The sequence below is a fragment of the Rhinolophus sinicus genome, linkage group LG07, assembly GCF_036562045.2.
Source record: "Rhinolophus sinicus isolate RSC01 linkage group LG07, ASM3656204v1, whole genome shotgun sequence".
NCBI classification, from domain to species: Eukaryota; Metazoa; Chordata; class Mammalia; order Chiroptera; family Rhinolophidae; genus Rhinolophus; species Rhinolophus sinicus.
Genome location: NC_133757.1, coordinates 26,718,420 through 26,738,203, shown reverse-complemented (window position 1 = coordinate 26,738,203; position 19,784 = coordinate 26,718,420). Strand labels below are relative to the sequence as shown.

The 19,784-nt window shown below is 42.5% G+C and overlaps 1 protein-coding gene across 1 annotated transcript in view; it reads right to left on the bottom strand.

Annotated features, from left to right (window-relative positions):
* TLL2 (tolloid like 2) overlaps positions 1 to 19,784 on the bottom strand; it is a 122,232-nt gene that overhangs the window by 49,745 nt on the left and 52,703 nt on the right. The window contains exons 3-6 of the mRNA XM_019725125.2: positions 15,648 to 15,725; positions 5,530 to 5,685; positions 3,311 to 3,428; positions 375 to 553 (exon numbers count right to left, since the gene is read on the bottom strand). Of these exons, the coding sequence (XP_019580684.1) occupies positions 375 to 553; positions 3,311 to 3,428; positions 5,530 to 5,685; positions 15,648 to 15,725 (531 nt within the window). The remainder of the gene's footprint in view (positions 1 to 374; positions 554 to 3,310; positions 3,429 to 5,529; positions 5,686 to 15,647; positions 15,726 to 19,784) is intronic.

Here is a 19,784-nt window from a genome sequence, read left to right as displayed (position 1 = left end):
AAGTTAGCAAAAATGACTCTCATATAAGCACCAAGGGAACTCTTTTTTAGACTTATCAGCTTTGATGCTGCAACAGTACTCTGGTTGATTCTGTTCCTCTTAGGAAATGGAGTTGGATTTCATCATCATTTACAACATGGAAAGTCATTTTGCTTCTGTTCTAACCTACACGCTATGGAAGATGACCTCTCAGGAAAGGCCACAGATGGATAGTGGCAGTACTGGTGACAAACCCTGCACAACAGGGTCACTGCCACTATACTTACAAATGAGCATTGGTCATTTCCCTGCAACCCCTCTTCTTTACTCCCACCTGACCCCAAAGATGCCACCTTCCTGGCCTTTAACTTCCAGACTCCACACAGGCTCCTTACCTGGCTGGATGTTTTCTCTGATGATGGTGACATGCTGGTCTCTGTCTGGCCGGGTGTGTTCATGCCAGAACCCAACCACGTGGCCCAGCTCATGAGCCACAATGCCAAACTTGTCACAGTTTTTCCCAATGGATATGGCCTGTGGGCCTCCTCCTCTTCGCCCAACATAGGAACAACAGCTGGACAATTGCAGAAATAGCCGGGTCAGGTCAGGGAATAGCAAGAGTCTAATGTCCCTCCCCTACCCCCCCACCCCGTGTGTGTGTGTGTGTGTAAAATAAACACAATTTTTGAGCTGAAACTGCTCTGCTTGTCCAACTTCCCTCCCAATATAGAAATAACCTCCAAAAATGATTCTTGATCGTTTTGATGGTCATGGATCCATTGAGAATCTGAAGAGAGATATGGCCTCTTCCTAGAATAAAGCACATAGCCTCCCTCACCGAGTCTCTGCTGGACCATCACTGATGACAAGGCAAAGAGATGGGGAAGGAGGCAGCTGAGCTTGTGTAAAGCATGAGTCTTGGTACCATTATCAGAGCACCTTTGGGATGGCTTTCCTTCTAGGGACAATTATTTTTTCAAATAATATTTATTCATTATTCCTAACATTGAAAGGTATAAAAAAATAAATTAAAATGGCCGATAATCCCACCACTCAGATAACCTCTATTAAACATTGATATACAATATTTTCTCTTTCTCTCTCTCTCTCTCTCTCTGTAAGTCAAGGATCTATCTTTCCTATGCTACATTGGTAACTTTTTTTAAAAACAAAAGAAATTCATGTTAAATTATGCAGATGCCTTTTTAGCATCTATTGAGATTTGAATATGGCTTCTCTCCCTTGACCTATCAATATGGTGAATCATGGAAAAAGATTTCCTAAAGTTGAACTAGTCTTGTATTCCTTAGATATACTTTCTTGGCAGCCCACTCTTCTATTCTCATCCTGCTGTATCCTTTGTGTTGATGTTTTAGTTAGGATTTGCCATTCATAAGTTAGATGAATCTATAATTTTCTCTTTTTTTGGTGTCATCTTTGTCATTTTGGGGTAGCACTGCCGTGACAGTTCCTCAAAAGTAATTCAGAAAGAAGTGTTCTTCTTTTTCTATACTCTAAAAATCTTACATAGTACCAGAATAATCTGTTTCTTGAAGGTTTGAAAAAACTCATCTGTGAAATTCTGAGTTGGTGCTTTGGGGGAGAGAGTTTTTCCCCCGATTTTTCAGTTTCTTTCAATGTTACTGGTCTGTCCTAGCTCATTATATTTGTCTTGAAGTCATTCGCATTACCCAAATTTCCACATTTCTTGCCGCAGAGTTTTGCAAAATATTATTTTATGATTCTACTGCATCTGTGGCTATTTCCCCCTTTTTCATTTCTGATTTTGTATATTTCTGCACTGTCCCTTTTTTGTCTTGGTTAGACAAACAAGTAGTTTATAGTTTTTTGTTTGTTTGTTTATTCAAGGAATTCACTCTTCAATTTATTAGTCCTATAATGTGTTACCTTGTCTATTTTCTTGTGCTCTCATTTGGTTTATTTTGTTGTGGTGGTGGTTTTTATGTATGTATTTATTTTGCTAACTTCTTTGGATATTTCATTGTCATTCTTAATTAGTGATGTGAATATCTGAAGCTGTGGGTTTTCCTCTGGACATAGCTTCTGCCATATCTCTTTAATTCTGAACTGTAGGGCTTTCATTATCGCGATATCTTATGATTTTAATCCAGATTTCTTTATGACCTAAGAGTTGTAAAAAAGGGGAAGCTTTTAACTTACCAGGTTATACAAGGATGTTTATTCTATTTTTTGTTATTATGTCCAGTTTTATTGCTTTGTGCTCAGAAAAATTTTAATGCTATTTCTGCCTTTCAGAATTCATTGAGGTAAAAAAAAAAGAATTCATTGAGGTGTTCTTAATGCTTAATAAATGGACAATGTCTAGAAACGTTCAATAGGCACTTAAAAAGAAAGATGTGTTATCAAGTTATAGAATCTGATAGACCATCAGGTCCACTCTATTAATTATATTTTCTAATCCTCTACAAATCTCTACTTATTTTTTGGTTAAATTGACAGTGATCTATGTGCATTGACAGAAATAAAATAGAGTAACATGTTGCTGGTGTTTCTGTCAATTTCCCCTTGAATTCCCTGAGGCTTGCTTTATGACTCTTCTTAATGCTATGCTATTGATGCATAAAGATTTATGACAGTTATATTCTCACTGTAGCTTGTACCCTTTCTCATTATGAAGTGTCTCACCTTTTTTTTTTTAATACTTTAAAAACAAAACAAAAAGGACCTTGTCTATAACTAAAATTGTGATCCCAGCTTTATTTTTGTTAGCATTTGCCTATATGCCTTCTTTCCTTTTAAACCTCTCTGGGTCATTTTCTTTCGTATACAGCATGCAGTTGGGTTTAAGTTTCTGTCAATAACAGAGTACATTACACTTATAGTTTTTGGCATAACAAGTAAGTTTAGGCATAATCCAGTTATCTTATTATTTATTATATTTTCTTGAAGAAATCTGCAACCCCATAAAATTACATGCAGAATTTTGAATATATGTACATCCATCATGAAGGAGCCCATAGCGTCATCAGATTCTCAGTGGGGTCACTGATCCAAATTGGTTCACAATCACTTCTCCATATGAACCCCCCCCCCCCCCAATTCCTACAACTGCTCCCATGACAGGAAGTCCAGACCCCTAGTCTTCCTGGAATCTTCCTCTTGACCCACCTACTTTATCACTGGATTGTGAGTTCACTGAGGGCAAGGGAAGTTTCTAACAAATCTGGGGCTCCTATATATTATAGCTCATTGGAAATACTTGGCTGTATAGAGAAAATTCAAGGCTCATAAGCCATCAGCTTTGTCTATCTCTGATTCCGTTGAGGTGGCCTTGCTTTCACTTACTTACCCACAGGTTCTATAACTGAACACAATAAAGCTTTCTTCATCCGTCCTCTCTATGAAGGTCACACAGGTGTGCTTTTCCCAGTGTCTCATGGCCTGCTTAAAAATGGCCCTCTGGCTTCCTGAAATGATAAGGCAAGTGTTCATTACTTCCTCCATGGGCCCATGCCTTCCTTAGATACTTTAAGGCATCCTAACTTGAGACAAAGCTCGTTCCAATGATCCAAAAAGAAAAAAAAGCTTCTTTGGGTGACCCAGAGTAGAAATGCACTAGGAATAAGAATTTATCTTGCTAAGAATACAATATAACTTTCCTGAATTACCAAAACTTACAGAGTAGGAGTTTGTGAATTGGAAGAGAGGGTAAAAATAGATTTTCAAACTATCCCGGGCTTCCCAACTTCTCCTTTGTATTGAAAGAACTTTTCTAAACTTTAAAAAAAAATCTTACCCAGGTTATTCAATTTGGAAATTGCAGGCTTTTGAAGCACTTCATTCCACACCTTCATTTTATTTTATACCTAGAGGAGGGTGTTCCTATATGCTCTGAGAATTCTTTTTTCATATACATTCATACTACTTTTACATGGGGGTTCAGTGTTTTCTGGAGTATCCTTGAGCATGATTCTCTACAAGCCCTTTGAAAACAGGTAAGTTTCATACTCTGAACCTGTCTTCATTATTTCCTTGAATAGAAATGTGTTGAGAAAACAATGAGTAAATTATCGGGGAGCAAGAATAAAGTAGTTGTAAACTCCAGGCTGATAGTTATGGATATGCAATAAGTATTCTTTTCAAAATCTATCAATCTGAGAAACAAAAGACTATTTTGTTTTTGCTAGAAGCAATGAGAAGACAATAGTTGTTTGGGAAGTACAAAGGATGGTTGGAGCTAGGGTCTGAATTCTAGAGTGACCTTGTTGCAAAAAAAACCAACCAACCAACCACTGGGGAGGCTCCCCTCACAGTCTAGGAGATACGGGTGTGGTGTCACATTGTCCCTAAAAACATTCCTATAGAAGAAAGAGTAACTTAGCTGTTCACTTTTTTGACATCTTGGTACTTTTTGTTCAAATTGTTTATAGCTCAATCACTCACCAAAATAGCAATCCTACTAATTATAGAGTAACAAAGATCTCTGTGTAAACAAAGTTCTCTCTACAAAATTAGTTCATTGATAAAGGTTATATAAATCTTTGGTCAGCAAAGTACTCCAGGTATGAGCGAACAGTAAGGATAAGTGTTATAAAGACTATAAAGCAAGGTGCTGGGAGAGAGTAGCTGGTTGGGGTATCAGGGAATCAAAGAAGGACATATCATTTGATCTGAGACTCCCATGGTAAGAAGCCAGCCAAGAGAAGATCTGGGGAAAGAACACTCTGGACAAACAGAGGGACAAGTGCAAGTGTGCTAAGGCAGGAATGAGGTGGGCACATTCCAGAAAAGGAAGAAGGCTGGTGAGGCTAGCACCGTGGGACTAAGGAGGAGAGAGGAGAGAAGGGTACAACTCTAGGTGGGAGGGGGCAAGGGCTGCCTGGAGGATGGCTCCTGGGTCAGGAGTTGCAGTTCATTAGTGGCAATGGGAAACCACTGAATGACTTACATATTTTAAAGATAATAATACCAATAGCAAATAATTACTAATTACTATGTACGAGGCACTGTTCTAAGTGCTTTATCTAAATTACTCCTCTAAATCTCAAAACAACCATATGGAATAGAAAATATCCCCATCTACAGAAGCGGGAACTGAGGCACAGAAAGGTTAAGTAACTTGCCCCAAGGCCGACAACTGGTAAGTGCTATAGCCAGGATCAGACCCAGGAGGTCTGATGGTGTCCACTGGCCCATTCTGGTGGGAGTGGGGGCAGTCCAGGGTGCTCCTTCAGGCCGAGGACAGATAAGCCTTCTTTCTGCTGGGAGTGCTTTGCTGACATACCCACTGTGCAAACTCTGTCTAGCCTTCAAGACCAGGGTCATATGTCAGCCCCTACATAGAGCCTCCAGGACCAGGTGACCACTTTTGGGGATGTAGCCCCAGTAGAGACTGCAGTTTCCCCCTTAGTGCACTTCCCCGCATAGGCACGAGGGAACATTAGCAGGTAGGACTGCTGTGACCTCCACATCTGCTCAATCTCACTTTAGTCCTTCCAGGGAGGACTAAGTCAGCCTAGGGAGACAAAGCGCCCAGCCCCAAAGCAGGCCTCATCTGAGGCGACTGACCGGTGAAATTCCCTCCAATGACATAGGGGATGACCCCCCCAGGCCATATCCTCTCTGTCCTTGAGGTTGTGGCTCTTCGGACACGGGGAGAGAAGGTCTCTGCTCTGGCATTCGAGGTCCCAAGGCTCTGTGGAAACATAGCATTCTCCTTGGCATCTGCAAGAGAGTCACACTGTTATTTACTTTGCTTTTAATTCTCCCTATGCATTATGGTTAAGATTATATTATCCATGAATCCATAAAAGGGAGTGTTAAAAACATGTTCCAAAGAGGGCATGTGGTCTGTTCAGGGTTTTGCACCCGTGGTTGGTAGTTTTCCAGACGGGGCAAGAGTAAGTGTGATAAGTGTACCAGGCCTAGGACAGGAGTGGGTCTGGCTTGTTGTGGGCCCAAGGGCAGCCTGTGGGCCACAGAACTAAGTGGGCCCTGACAACTCACAACTCTTTGGGATGGAGCCAAGTTAGGGGTGTATGCTCTTCTCAGAGCCACAAATATTTGAGGGAATGAACTGAGTGAATTCCCTGCCTTGACCAAATTCCATCAATGTTGCAAATTTTTAAAATAATTTGACCACTTTCGCAAATAAAGTGAACAAGTCCATGATGCTGGGAAAAGAAACTCTGTAAAGTAAAACCCTGGAAAAAGTGGAGGCTCATAAAATCTCCCAGCTCTTCCCAGTCTCTCAGTACATCTGGACCTTTAAGAAAGGAATGTGGAAAAGAAATGGAGGCTCGATGAAAGGTTCTGAGTCAAGGAATGGCTCCTGGAATTAGCAGAGAGAGACAGGTGGGGGTAGAACTGCTCTAAACCTGCAGCAACCAAATAATTGAATCCACATTCATTTTATTTGTCATTCAGACAACTGAAAGTTTCCTTTTCAGTCTGCTTACTTAGAATCTCTCATTATTCTTACTAGGAGCATTTTTTCTTTAGTTTTTATACTTTTTCCCCTAAAAATCAGCTTTTGGTTTTCTTGATTCTTTTCATTAATTTTATTTACCTTATTATTTCCTTCTATTTTCGTTTGTTTCCTTTTCAGTTTTTTTTCTCTTTTAAAAAAATTTAGATATAATTCACACACCGAACTGTCACCTTTTTAAAGTGTACAATTTAGTGTTTCTCAGTACATTCACAAAGTTGTGCAACCATCATTCTATAGAATTCCACAACATTTTTATCATCCCCAAAAGAAATCCTGTATCCATTCATTAGCAGTCACAGCCCATATCTCCCTCCCCCCGTTCTTGGCAATGAGTTATCTACTTTATATCTCCATGGATTTGCCTATTCTGGACATTTCATATAAATGGAATCATGCAAAATGTGTCTGGCTTCTTTCACTGAACGTTGTTTTCCAGGTTCATCCATGCTATAGCATTAATCAGTCCTTCATTATATTTTATGGCTGAATAATATTCCATTGTAGGCATATACCACATTTTGTTCACCCATTCCTCAGTTGATAAACATTTGGGTTGTTTCCACTTTTTTGGCTATCATATATAATGTTATAAACATTAATGTGCACATTTTTTGGTGGCATGCTTTTTCAGTTCAGTATATAGCAAAAGTAGAATTGTTGAGTCATATGGTAACTCTACTCTATTCATTGAGCTATGTGTTTATCTCAAAACATTGTTTATTTGCTGTTAAGGCCCCAAATTAGTCACTATTATTGAGGATTTGTTTGTTTCTTTTTTTTTTATTAAATTTATTGGGGTGACAATTGTTAGTAAAATCACATAGATTTCAGGTGTACAATTCTGTATTACATCATCTATAAATCCCATTGTGTGTTCATCACCCAGAGTCAGTTCTCTTTCCATCACCATATAGATTTGTTTGTTTCTAATACAGATTTCTATCTACCTTCATGTTCATCCTTTTCATTGCTCACTGCTACTTGCATCCCAAACCTCCCTCCTGGACATGCATCTTTTATTATTCTTTCATGATGATAACAAACACTTAGTTTATTTTATACTCACTTTTATTTTATCCTTATTCTGGCAACACAGTATAGCTGGGAATGTATAGAATTCTAAGTTGAATGATATTTTTCCCTCAGCACTTCAAAGACAGTATTCCAATGTCTTTTGGTCTTTATTGTTGCCAATGGGAGGTATCCTTTTAGTTCAATGGTAATTCCTTTCCCCATTATCTGTCTTTAGTTCTATTTTCCTTCTTTTGTTCTTTGTCTTTGGTGTTCCTCAACATCATTATAATTATCTAGATGTGGATTTGTTTCAATTCTCTGCAGGAGACTCAGTACAATTTTTGAAATTTCACATCTTTCTTTAATTTTGGAAAACCATCATTCCATAATGACCACTGACCTCTCCTTCCCGGTTTCTCTATAGGTGTTCTCTCATTTTCTAGGATTCCTATTGATTATACATTGAGCAGCTTCATTTTATTCCCCATGTCTCTTTACCTTCTTTTTTTTTTTTTTTTTTTTTTTGGCATTTTCTGTCTTCTTCTCTCTCAGTAGTAAAACTTGTATGATTTTCTCAGATCTATTTTCTACTTCACTAATTCTCTCTTCTATTGTGCTCCATATAATATTTATCCCATTCCAATTTCAATAAATATAGTTATCATTTCTAGAAGCCCTATTTAGTGGTTTCTAAATTTGCCTGTTCTTTTTATTGTTATTATTATTGTTTTGTTTTATTTTTCTCCCACTGTAGTGTCAAATTCTTCCACTGGCTCTTTAGTCATTTTATGTATACTTATTTAATCTCCTTCAGATTTTTCTATTATTTCCACATCTCGGGGTACTAATTCTCCAATTTATTGTCTTTGCTGATTCTCCTTCATGGATTAACTTTTTGTGTTTCTAATGTTTTTTATTTAAAGTTCATTTTTAAGGAAGGTTATTCCTTTCTATAAGTCTATATAACCTCAATCATGAGTATGACTCTGTTTTTCATTTTTTGGGTTCTTGAAATTCTATGGCTCCTGGATCAATTTTTGTGTTAATTTCTAAGTTTAGGGTTCCCATATATAGGAAATGTCATTTGAGAACTTATACCATTATGAGAAATAGGCTTTGAAATTTAGTTTCTCATAGAAGATATCCCCCCACCCACTCCCCACTCCCACTTACAGGCTAGGAAAGATAGCAAGATTTCTTGCTACTTCTCTCAACCACTAGGCAGTTTCTCTAGCCTTTTTTTTTTTTTTTTTTTTTTAATCAATAGGAAACCCTTTGAGGGTGTTTGTTTTATATAAGATCTCAGTCTCGACTTCCTGCCACACATGGGACCAAGGCCACATCTTCTGGACTTATGTAGTTGTTACATGGGTATTAACACATCAGCTCCCTGTTACCCAAATCCTGGCTAAGTTTCAATGCCCTCTGCACAGTCTTGCCACCATCTAACGCTTAGTTCTGTGTTTTCATGTTCCTTATTCTTTTCTGATCGTAGCAATTTCTCTTTCCTTCATTTGAGCTTAACTCTGTATTTTTAATTTTGGGTGAAGGGAAGGTTTTATTTGCATATATACATATATATGTAAATATACTATATATTTTAATATAAACATATATGTAAATATATATAATATATATGTTATATACATATTTTCCCCCCAGCAGTTCTATGTTTGTATAAGAGGCCCCTACTCATTCAACTGGTCATATTGCCAGAACCAGAAAGTTGGCATGTAATATAGTTTTAAACCTGAAGATAATTGTTTTACTGCTAGAATTTCTAGATCGGAAGTCATACACTTGTAGTTCTTGGGATAATCCCAACCCACAGATGTGTCTTGTTTGGCCTGGACACTTTTGGCCCACATTGTTTTTTTTAAAACTCTCACTTTAGAAGCCAACTTTTAAAAATCAAGGGATTTCACATTAGAGTCCAGATTTTCTAGTTTTTCTTTAAACACGGAAAGATCTGCAACAGTGGGGCCACCTCCCATCATTAACGACCCACTGGAGTGAAGTAGCACCTGCTCCCCATGGTCAGGCACATGTTTTCCCCGTTGCCAGAATCTCTCTCCCACTTCACATCGTCCCATCCAGCCTGCGTCATCTCTCAACACTGCCAGCTTGGCCTCTACAGATGTTCTAATTTGCCATCCCAGCCCTGGACTACAAATTGAGTTGCCCCAATAGACTGGAAGCTCCATGGAGGCAGGAACTGTGGCTGGCTTGGTCACACTCTAGTCACCCCGAGTACTTTGCCTGGTTGGTGGTAAGCATTCAGGGCTTTTGTATTGTGAATGAATTAATGAAAGAATGGACGAGTTATTCTAAAAATAAACAGTCCAACAGTCCAAACAATTCTGTGACAAAAACCTCTTCAAAATGCTGGCAGCCCCAACGCCCTTAATGTTTAAACCCTGAGAGTCATCCCATCTTCAGTCATCACAGGCAGCAGTGCAGCAAGTAGACGTTTGTTATTCATTTCCCATATGGTTTTCAACAAGTCTCTTCATTTTCCTCTGCCTCCAACTCTCCTTTGGAGAATGGACCAAAATACTTCTCTCTTCAAGGGACTAACACTAAGACATACCATGTTTCTCAGGCCAGTTGTGTTATGTGTACATGTGATCTGGTACTGTGAGGGCTGGTATGCAGCCGAGTCAGCATGGGACAATCTTAAGTGCACCTGGAAAGAGACTGAGGTGTAATTTCCAGAGATGGGTTATTGAATGACAGCTTCCCCATCGGTCCAGTGAGAAATCTAATTTGCCAAGGACTCAACACAGGAAGCATTCGCCGATTAAAAATATGTCTAAACAGATGTTCTGCTTAGCTTGGAAGAAGGATCTTAATGCAACTGTCATTATTGGATTTTCTTGGATTACTACTATCTGGAATCAGAATTCAAATAGAAGGATGTAATTATTTATTATGGCCAAGAGTTCTGCATTTGAAGAGGAGCTCAGGGGCATCTGAAAGGATTTAACACTCTGGGGGTGGGGTCGGCTGGGGGGATAAAGTCCATTTAAGTTTTCTGGCTCTGGGAGTGAACCATGTCTTCTCTGAAAAAGCAGAGCGGCCGTAACTATTCAATGTTCCATTTCCAGCTGAAGGCACAGCCGTGTCATAAACAGAACCAGGCCTGGCTCAGCTTTCTCAAGCGAGGAACTTCGAATTTTCAATTAGCCAACTGATCACTCCCACACTGGAAGTAAACACCCTGACTTCCAACCATCTGCATCACCCTCACCTCGTGGGTGATGGGCAAATTCGCACCTGGCCTGAGCTGCACACTGCGGCAATCCTGAAAGACTAAAGAGCAGCTCCGCATTGAAAATGGAGATGGTGACTTATTCTGCATAAGTGGCTCCCAAACCTGGCTGCACATTTGAATCAACTGGGGAGCTTTTAAAAAATTCTGTTCTGAGATTGAGACTCAATGGGCCTAGAGCAGAGTCAAGGCATCAGTAGTTTTTAAAGCTCCTCGGGTGATTTGAAAGCACGGGTAAGTTTGAGAACCACTGATATAGTGCAAAGGTTAAGAGCAAGCGATTTGGGGTCCAGGACTTCGGCTAAGGATGAACACTGCCATTTGCTACCTGTGCGGCCTTAGACAGGCCACCCTGCCTTAAGCCTTCCTTCCTGCTGCATGGTGGTGTGGTGTTGTAGGCACTGAACCAGGCAATGAATGTCAAACGCCCGCCAAGGTAAGGGCTCAATGCAAGTTGCAGTAATGACTATCAAGGTCTGCACTTGGGGACAGGCTAGAAAGAATGCCTGAAGTTAGGCTCAGCAGTTACACCCAGACACGCTGACACTCAGGGTTTCGGCACTAAGTGGTGCTTTGCGTCCAAGTTTGTGGGATACCTGTTCTGTGGCGCAACCAGATTCCATTATTATTTGCTTCAGCATAAAGCCTTTAGGGACTGTTACTGAAAGTGAAATGTCCATTCTCTTTTATGAATATGGTTCTGGAAATCAGGCTTTAGCAAAAACAGTCACAGCTTCATTTGTGGAGCAGTTACACACTCCATTTCATTAATCCCATTATCAGCCCTGAAATGCAAGCTGAGCTCCCATCTCCAGGGGAGGGAGGCTCCTCAGACCAAATGGTCTGCCAGGAGGATGCTGAGTGAGCAATTCTCTGAGCCCCCCAGCCCTCCCCCAGAGCTGGAAGCACAAATCCCCACCGTCAGGGCTGAGGGGAGCCACATAATGCCAGGAAAGAAACTGGCTGCTGAAGCCCAAGGGCCGGGGGCTTCCCTCAGATCCTTTCTCCTACTTGGGCGGTCTCTTTTTCTGGGGGTGGCAGAAGGGGGGCAGGTTGTGATCAAAGGGGAATCTGAGATTGACACAACTGGTCTTATCTTTGATTCAAACAAAACAAGAAACACCCAAGTTGGCGCCTACCAGTGTTCTAGAGGGACAAACGGACGGGAAGGCGGGGGGACAGGCTAGGGTAGCCTGCCCTCACCTCACCTTTGAGGTCTCCTTCCTCCCTCAGGATGCCCTGGGTGCTTAAAGCCTTGCTTGTCTCCTACTGTAAAACAGAGTGGAGGATGGCCTGGCCTTGACATTAGCCTCTTCAAACAAAGCAGGGTCATTTGAGAGGCTGCAGACTATGGATTTAGCCAGCTTTAGGGGTGCGGGACATGGTGGGTGGGGGAGTGCTGTCATTATCCTCCTTAAAAATAACCCAAGAGAGTGTCTTGTTGCGGAGTGGGCACCATGCACAACCCCACCAGAGGCAGAATTTCAATGGGCTGCAGAAGGCTTATCCCTTCCCGTCCCCCTTAATTGTATTCCTGTGCAGCTGTTGAACAGCTGTGGGATCCCAGTCCAGAGGTGGATGATGCACTTTCAATACTGGATAACATAATTCTTGGAGGTAGAGGCAGCAAGGAAGAAGTGAAGGAGCTATCTTCATGGAGCACCTTTTACATAACAGGCACCTACCTGGCTATGCACTTTGCATAAACACTATTTCTAATTCTCTCCAAACCTCATATGAGGAATAAAATAACTTTTGCACAGTCACAGCTATTAAGTCACTGAGCTGGGATGCAATCCCAAGTGTGTCTGACTCTCCAAGTTTATTTGGTTGGGTCATTTTTATACCCAAAAAGCTAGTAAATATTACAAACCCTGACAATGCCTATTACTGGTGAGCAGGTAAGAGGCAATGAGGGAATGTGGTACCTGGTCTCTAAATACAGCCACCAGCAAGCCCTCTCATCCCTGTGAGCTCCTGCCACTTCTCACATTAAGGGGTGGAATAGATTAGTTTGTCCTCAAACCTGGGCTGGCCCTTGGTTTGTTGTGACTCCTAGGATGTGACAGAAGCAAGATTCTCAGAGTTCTGAGTCCAGGCCTGAGGCAGACTCATGGCTTCTACTTCCTTCCTCTGGGAAGCCAGCTGCTGTGCTGTAAAATAATCTCAGGTTAGATGACTAAGTGGTGCAAGTTCATGTGGAGAGAGGAGCCACATGGAGGCACAACTGAAGCACCAGGGCTGTGGCTAAAGCTTTTTTGGGCCTCCCAGCCCAGCTCAGCTTCAAGGTGAATGTGAGTCTTAGAGGGATTTCCCATAAGATATTGGCGAGTAAGAACAACATGAGACGTAAAAAACGTGTATTGAATACAATCCCATTTTTTTAAAAATGACAAAGCTTAAATAGCTATATATATGTTTATATGTTTTATGTATGTTTATATATGTATATGTGTATATCTATGTCCAGCGAGTGACCCCAGGCAACGTCAGCTGAAGGACCACGCCACTGAGCCTAGTCAACCCACAGAATCATGAAATATAACAAATCACTCACTGTGTGAAGTTACTAAGTTTGGGGTAGTTTTTAATGCTAGAATAAATCACTTAAATTGGAAAAGGAAAATTATATCTGGCATCTACCTCACGGCAATGTGATGGTAAGCCCCTCTGGTTTCATTCCCACACACTATGCTCCATTTTTACCAGTAGGTGCTGGTCATCTGTGGCCAAAATGAAGTGCCACTGAGTTTACCAGATGTCTCGGGAGTCTGAAAATGCATAAGTCAAAACACCCTTGAATAAACAAAGCAGATAAATGCAGATTTTTAAAGGGGGTGTTACACAGGGTCCCAGAAACACACTGTGTGACTGAGAAACAAATGCACATTTGTCCATTGGTGGGAGTGGGGAGTGGGAGCTGAAGAACCTGCCTCTCTCTAAAAGAGGTCAAATTGATAAGAGGGGGATCAGAAACCCAGTGAAAACTGGGAAAAGGATAGGAAGAGGTGAGTCACAGAAGTGCACCCCCAAATCACTGGCAAAGGTAGGAAAAGACGCTCAATGTCACCAGCAGTCAGAGGAATACAAATTAAGTCATAATAAGCTACTGTTCACAGTATTAAAAAGACTAATAATACCTAGTGTTAGCAAGGCTATGGGGAGAGGGTCACACTTGTAAGTTGCTATGGAAATGTGAATAGGTACACCTTTTGAAACTCATTCTAGCAACATCTATTAAAAACAGTAAGTGTGTGAGGGTCTATGTTCAGGAATTTTACTGCAGCATTGTTGATGATGGCAAAAACGTGAAGTGAATATTAACTGATGAAGGAAGGATTGAATAAACTGTGGTCCATTCACACCAGGAATATTTTGCAACTATTCAAAAGAATAAACTGAAGTTGTAACAAATGTCTTAGAGGAGTTTCCCATAAGATATTGGTGAGTGAGAAAAGCATGATACGTAAAAAATGTGTATTGAATACAATCCCATTTTTTAAAAAAAGACAAAGCTTATATAGCTCTCTCTCTCTCTATATATATATATATATAATATATATGTATATATATGTTTATATGAGTTTATATATGTATATATGTATATCTCTACATAAATGTATATGTAAATATATGTGCATGGAGCAAAAATACGGAGGAGTGCAAAGTCATTAGCATATATTACCTGGGAAAGGGTAGCGGGGTGATATTTTGAAAAATGAAGTGACGGAGGTAGCCAACTTAAAGGAAAAAGGAAAAAAAAAGACAACACTAAAAAAAAGTATGTGATTATACCATCACACGTATACATTAATGTGAATTATATGTATATAGGCATTTGTGTGAAATTATGTAAATGTATGTATATGTGTAAAATATAAAATAATATTAAAGCAAAAGCATAAAATAAAGAAACCAATGATTTCTATTTCTTCCCTACATAGGCATACCTGAAACACAGGATTCTGCCATTTAAAAATTATTCCTTTCGCTCTGTGTTCATTTTGTGTAGAAGAAACACCATTGCCAGCCTGGAGCCCTGATTCGCACAGAATGCAGGCCGGACAGAAGCCCAGGGGCATTCTCTCCTCTAGCACAGCTTCTGAACAGGAAAAGCTTCTCCAAAAGGGAGTTGCTTCCAGTGAGAGGCCGCCCCATAATCCCCAAGCTAGAATCTCTTAGAACTGGGAGAGCAGGGGCATGTCTGAGTGTTGCTGTGCAGACAGGAGGTGGTGGGGCATCCAGGCAGGTATATGCTGATAGATGGCCTTGCTCGCAGACAGCCACAACCTCATTTGCCCCCTCCCCCAACAGCCCAAGGCATCTCTAATCTACACCCTCACCCCTAGCCCCAGTCCAGCTTTCTTTTCCTTCCTTGCCTCCCATGCCCACTTGTTCTGTCAGACCCCTAGTTCCCCAAGCTTCATCAGCCCTCTTCTCAGCCCTCAGGGGCTTCAACTCACAAGCCAAGTGCTAGAGAGAAAGGTCAAATACAGATTGCAGAGTTTAACTGAAGAGCATACGGTCCCTGAGAGATCAAATGCCACCCTTCTATCCCTTTCTTTGGCAGCCAGCCCACCCCATTCAACAAAAGGGCACACTCCCTCATGCCCACAGACTTCAGTACTTCTCAGTTCACTAAGAGAAAAGGTATAATAAGAGGTTCCCAAAGCCAAGGGGATGGGGGAGGGGGAAATGAGGAGTGACTGCTTAACGGGTATGGGGGGGTCTCCTTTGGAGGTGATGAAAACGTTCTGGAACTAGATAATGGTGACGGCTACACAACATTGTGAGTGTACATGACACCACTAAATTGTACACATTACAATGATACATTTTATGGTATGTGAAATTTACCAGTTTTAACAACAACAAAAAAGCACGCAAAGGACTGGTAGGGCCTCACGTTACCCTTTCTAGCTTCGTCGCTGCTGGCATTCGTGGCTGTAGCATTCGGCCAGCTCTCGAATGACTGTTCTTCAAGCCCACCTGAAGGAAGGAAGAAGAAAAGGAATGTGAGGATGCATCCGTACCAGCACCAGGAGCGAAGGAAGCCAAGCTGGCCACCTGGGGGATGAACAGGACGACCAGTAGGTCAGTAAAGATTTGTTCAACAAACGCTTATTGAACACCTACCATATGCTGGGCCATGTTCAAGACACTAGGGCAAAAAAAGAACCTGCTTTTCTAGAACCATGCATATAATCCACAAATTATAAAAGTATCATTCTCCTTAGTCAATTCAAAGACACCTGAAGTCAAATATAAAAAGTTAACAGGCAAATCCCAAAGTCAGCCTCATAAGAAAGCTCAACTGCGCAAAGGGCACAGAACCCCACTCCTGTTCTGGAGTCCCCTTGCTGTGGAATGAGGGAAGATGTTATCCCCACTGTTACTAAATACGTGATATGGTCATTACTGCTGCCTTGGCTTCAATAGGCATTCTGGTTTCCTCTCTGGGGTGAGTCTCCTTTTAGAAATTGTTCTGTTTACTTTGTAAATCAGACTCTGCAGACATTGCCTCATTCAAGGCCAGTGACGCACGTATTCACTTGCTAGTAGCCATGATCTACAAGCCAGCTTCATATCCGTCCCCACTAGGAACATGGTCAGTCACCAACTATTATTAGACCCACTGTGAGCCAAGTACAGTTCCAGCACCGGGGATCCAGCAGCTAACGAGACAGACGAGTGTGTATATTCTAAATAGGTAGCTGGATAAGAAACAGTAGGTAAGAAAATAAAGAAATAAGATCATTTCAAGTTCAGCAAATGCTCTGAAGATCAAATTCAGTATATGGTGGTGTGTGATTGGAGCAACTGCTTAGAAGGTGGTCGGGGAAGGCCCCTTCCAAGGAAGTGACATTCAGGTTGAAAGTTGAAAGACCCTAAGGAGCCAGCCACACGGAGATCTGAGCCAGTGCACCCCCAACAGAAGGCAGGATGGGAAAAGAACCTGGATCGGGAATGGGCTTGCCCTGTGGAGGGGCCGACCACAGTGGCCAAGGGGCACGAGGCCTGAGCGGGAGGCCAGATCCACAGAGTTTAAAGCAGGAGAGGGAGAGAAGGATGTGTTTTTATTCGTTTTACCAAGATCCCTCTGGCAGGCAAAACAGGAAGCCTTGCGATGGTCCAGACAAGAGACAGCAGTGGGGTGGGCTGGACAGTGCAATGCAGACGTTGGGGACCTGTCGTATTAGGGCTATAGTTGGAGGCAGAGCAACAAGAAAGGCTGATGGGTACGATAGGAGGAACTGAGCAGGGCCACCAACGTCTCCTACATTTGAGGTTTGAACAACTGGGTGGGTAGTGACACTAAAAAGCAGATTTGAAGATAAAGCCTAGGTCCGTGAGAGACTAGTATACATATGGATCCACATCCAAGCAACTATAGGACAATCTATTTACCGATGCAAAATTATTTCTTGGCTTTGTTTAGAAATTTGCAGCTTACAAGCTATTTCCCCGTATCCTCTTGGACTCTGGTTTAGAACACTCTGTGGTAGATGGAGTGTCACCTCATTGTACAGAAGAGAAAACTGATTAGCCCAGGGTTACCCAGCCCATAAGGGAAGCTGAGGGTTCAGGACAGTCTCCTGCTCAGAGCCTGAGGATCTTTCCCATACTCCACAGCTAGGAAGGGTCCCAGACATGGAACCCAATGACCTGGCCCCAGGTCACCACTGCGGTCCTGCATCCCAAATCCTGACATGCAGACTCCCTCTTTGCCTCTCGTGACTCTGACTTTGGTGGTGGCCTGACACACGCTGACATTTTTGCATGCCTTCATTCTGCTCGTTCCGATGCCTTTCTGGCCAACTCAGAATCCACTCACACACTCCCTGCAGCTGCCGGGGCCTTCGCTGCCAGCTCCCAGCCCTCTGGGTATTCTTCCAGTTAAGATATCATTTCCTCTCGGGCTAAAGGTCCAGGGAAATCCTGATGGTATGAAAATCGCTGGCCAGCAGAGGAATGTGCCATGTGTGGAGCAAAGGAGAACCCGAGGCTGAGGCGCTACAACCAGCGGCGTCTTTTCTCTGCTGTGTAACTGTGGATCAGACCTCGGGCATTAGTATTTTTCATCTGTCAAATGGGCTGTTGTGAGGACCAAATGAGGTCATGGGTCTGTTTAGGAACTTGCTCATTCAACAAATATTTATCCAGCACCTGCTACATGCCAGATGCTGTTTCTGCTGCTCAGGATATGACACTGAACAAACTCTACCCTGACCTCATGGAAATTATATTCTGATGAAGGGTAGGGGAGAAAACAATAAACAAGTAGGCAACTAAATATCTGAGTTGGTTGCTAATAAGCACTATGAAGAAAATAAATGAAGGAGAGGGGAACAGCGAAGGCCAGGCATGAGGGCTTGCGGTTTCATATGAGGTAGAAAAACCGAAGCCTGAAGAAAGTTAGGGAGAGAGTCTGCAGCTATCTGGGGAAGAGCATTCCAAACTGAGGGAACAGCAGGTGCAAAGGCCCTGGGCTGGGAGTGTGCTTGGCAGGAGGGAGGTGAGTATGACTGGAACGGAATGGCAAAGGAAAGAGTAGGAGGCGATGAGGTCAGCGGTCAGGGGAGGGTCAGCTCAGGTGGGGCCTTGCGGGCCATTTTCAGGATTTGGGCTTTTATTCTCAGAGATGTAGATGGGAGCCAGAGGACATGAAAGAGCTTTTTAATTGCACCAGCTTTGAATATGATCGGTGTTATCAGTAGTGGATAGGAGAGGGACACAGGAGCTGGGATTTGAAAGGAGATTCCATATAGCACTCCCAGCATGGAGGGTTGGTAAGTTTAGACCTGCCTGGCTCCTGCACAAGGGTTGGGAGAGCAAAAGAAACAGACCTGTAAGGATACCTGGGTGCAGACTGGTTCAAGGTTATCTGGAGGCTGTGATTGAGGAGCAAAGCCCCGGGAGATTTGTATTCAGCTCTGAAGCAGGCATAGGAGAAAATGGGTTGAGGACTTCTGATTCCCTTTGCCTCCTGGTGTTTGGGGTTATAATAGGAGCAAAGCTCTGGAGCTGGGGGGAAACCAGGTGTCCCCAGGTAAATGGGGGAGGGGGAAGAATCAGTGTTCACTAAGTGCCAATTATGGTGCTGACCATGCCTTAAAAACAATGCTAAATGCTTTCCTGGCCCCAAGGTTTACAATTCTAGCCTCATAAAGACTCCAGGACAAAAGGGCCATAAACACCTCCATTTTATAGAGGAAGAAAGAAGGCTCCAAGAGGTGAAGTGCCTTGCCTGTCTTGAGAGTACAAAGATGGTTAGTAGTGGTGACAACTGGAGGTGGGTCCCATCTGACCCCGCAAACCTGTGCTCTTTCCCCTAAGACCCAGAAAGAACAAGGAGTACCAGTCGGGTGCCCGGGAGAGGCTGGTTATTCACAAGGGACAGAGGACATTTTCCAGGTCTGTGGGAGGACATCCAAAGTCTGTGATGAGGTTGGGCCATGGATAGTTAATAACACTGATCCCTCCTCTGTCATCCTTACACAGCAAGAGACTGAAGGCTCTCTTTCTTCTCAGGAGGACTTTCTCAGAAGCTCCGATCTCATACTTTCAGCCTGGGATCTACCTGGAGTTAATGTGGTTTGGCTACTCCCCACTGCCCTTGGGATGTTCCAACTCCTAGCCTAACATGATTGATGAGGCCCCTGTGATACGGCCCTGCCAGCCTCCTCCATCTGGCGCTTCGGGGCTTCCTGTTACTTCCCCCACACTCACTCTGTGCTCAGCCACCCTAAGCTACTTACAGCACCTGGGATTTCCACTTGTCTCTTACTGATGCACCTGCCTCAGCCACACACACCTCTTCACCTGGCCAAATCCCACTGGTCCTTCAAGTCTCAGCTTGGATACCACTTCCTCTAGGAAGCTGCCCCATGGCTCCTCTCAGGTTAGAAGCCCCCTCCTCTGTGCTCCCACAGCCCCCTGGACTTACTCACATCCCTCATCACAAGGTATTGTGATTTCCTGTTTACTTAGCTGATCCTTTCAAGCGGGTTTCTAGTTTTTAGCATCTTGAAGAAAGCGATGCTGTCT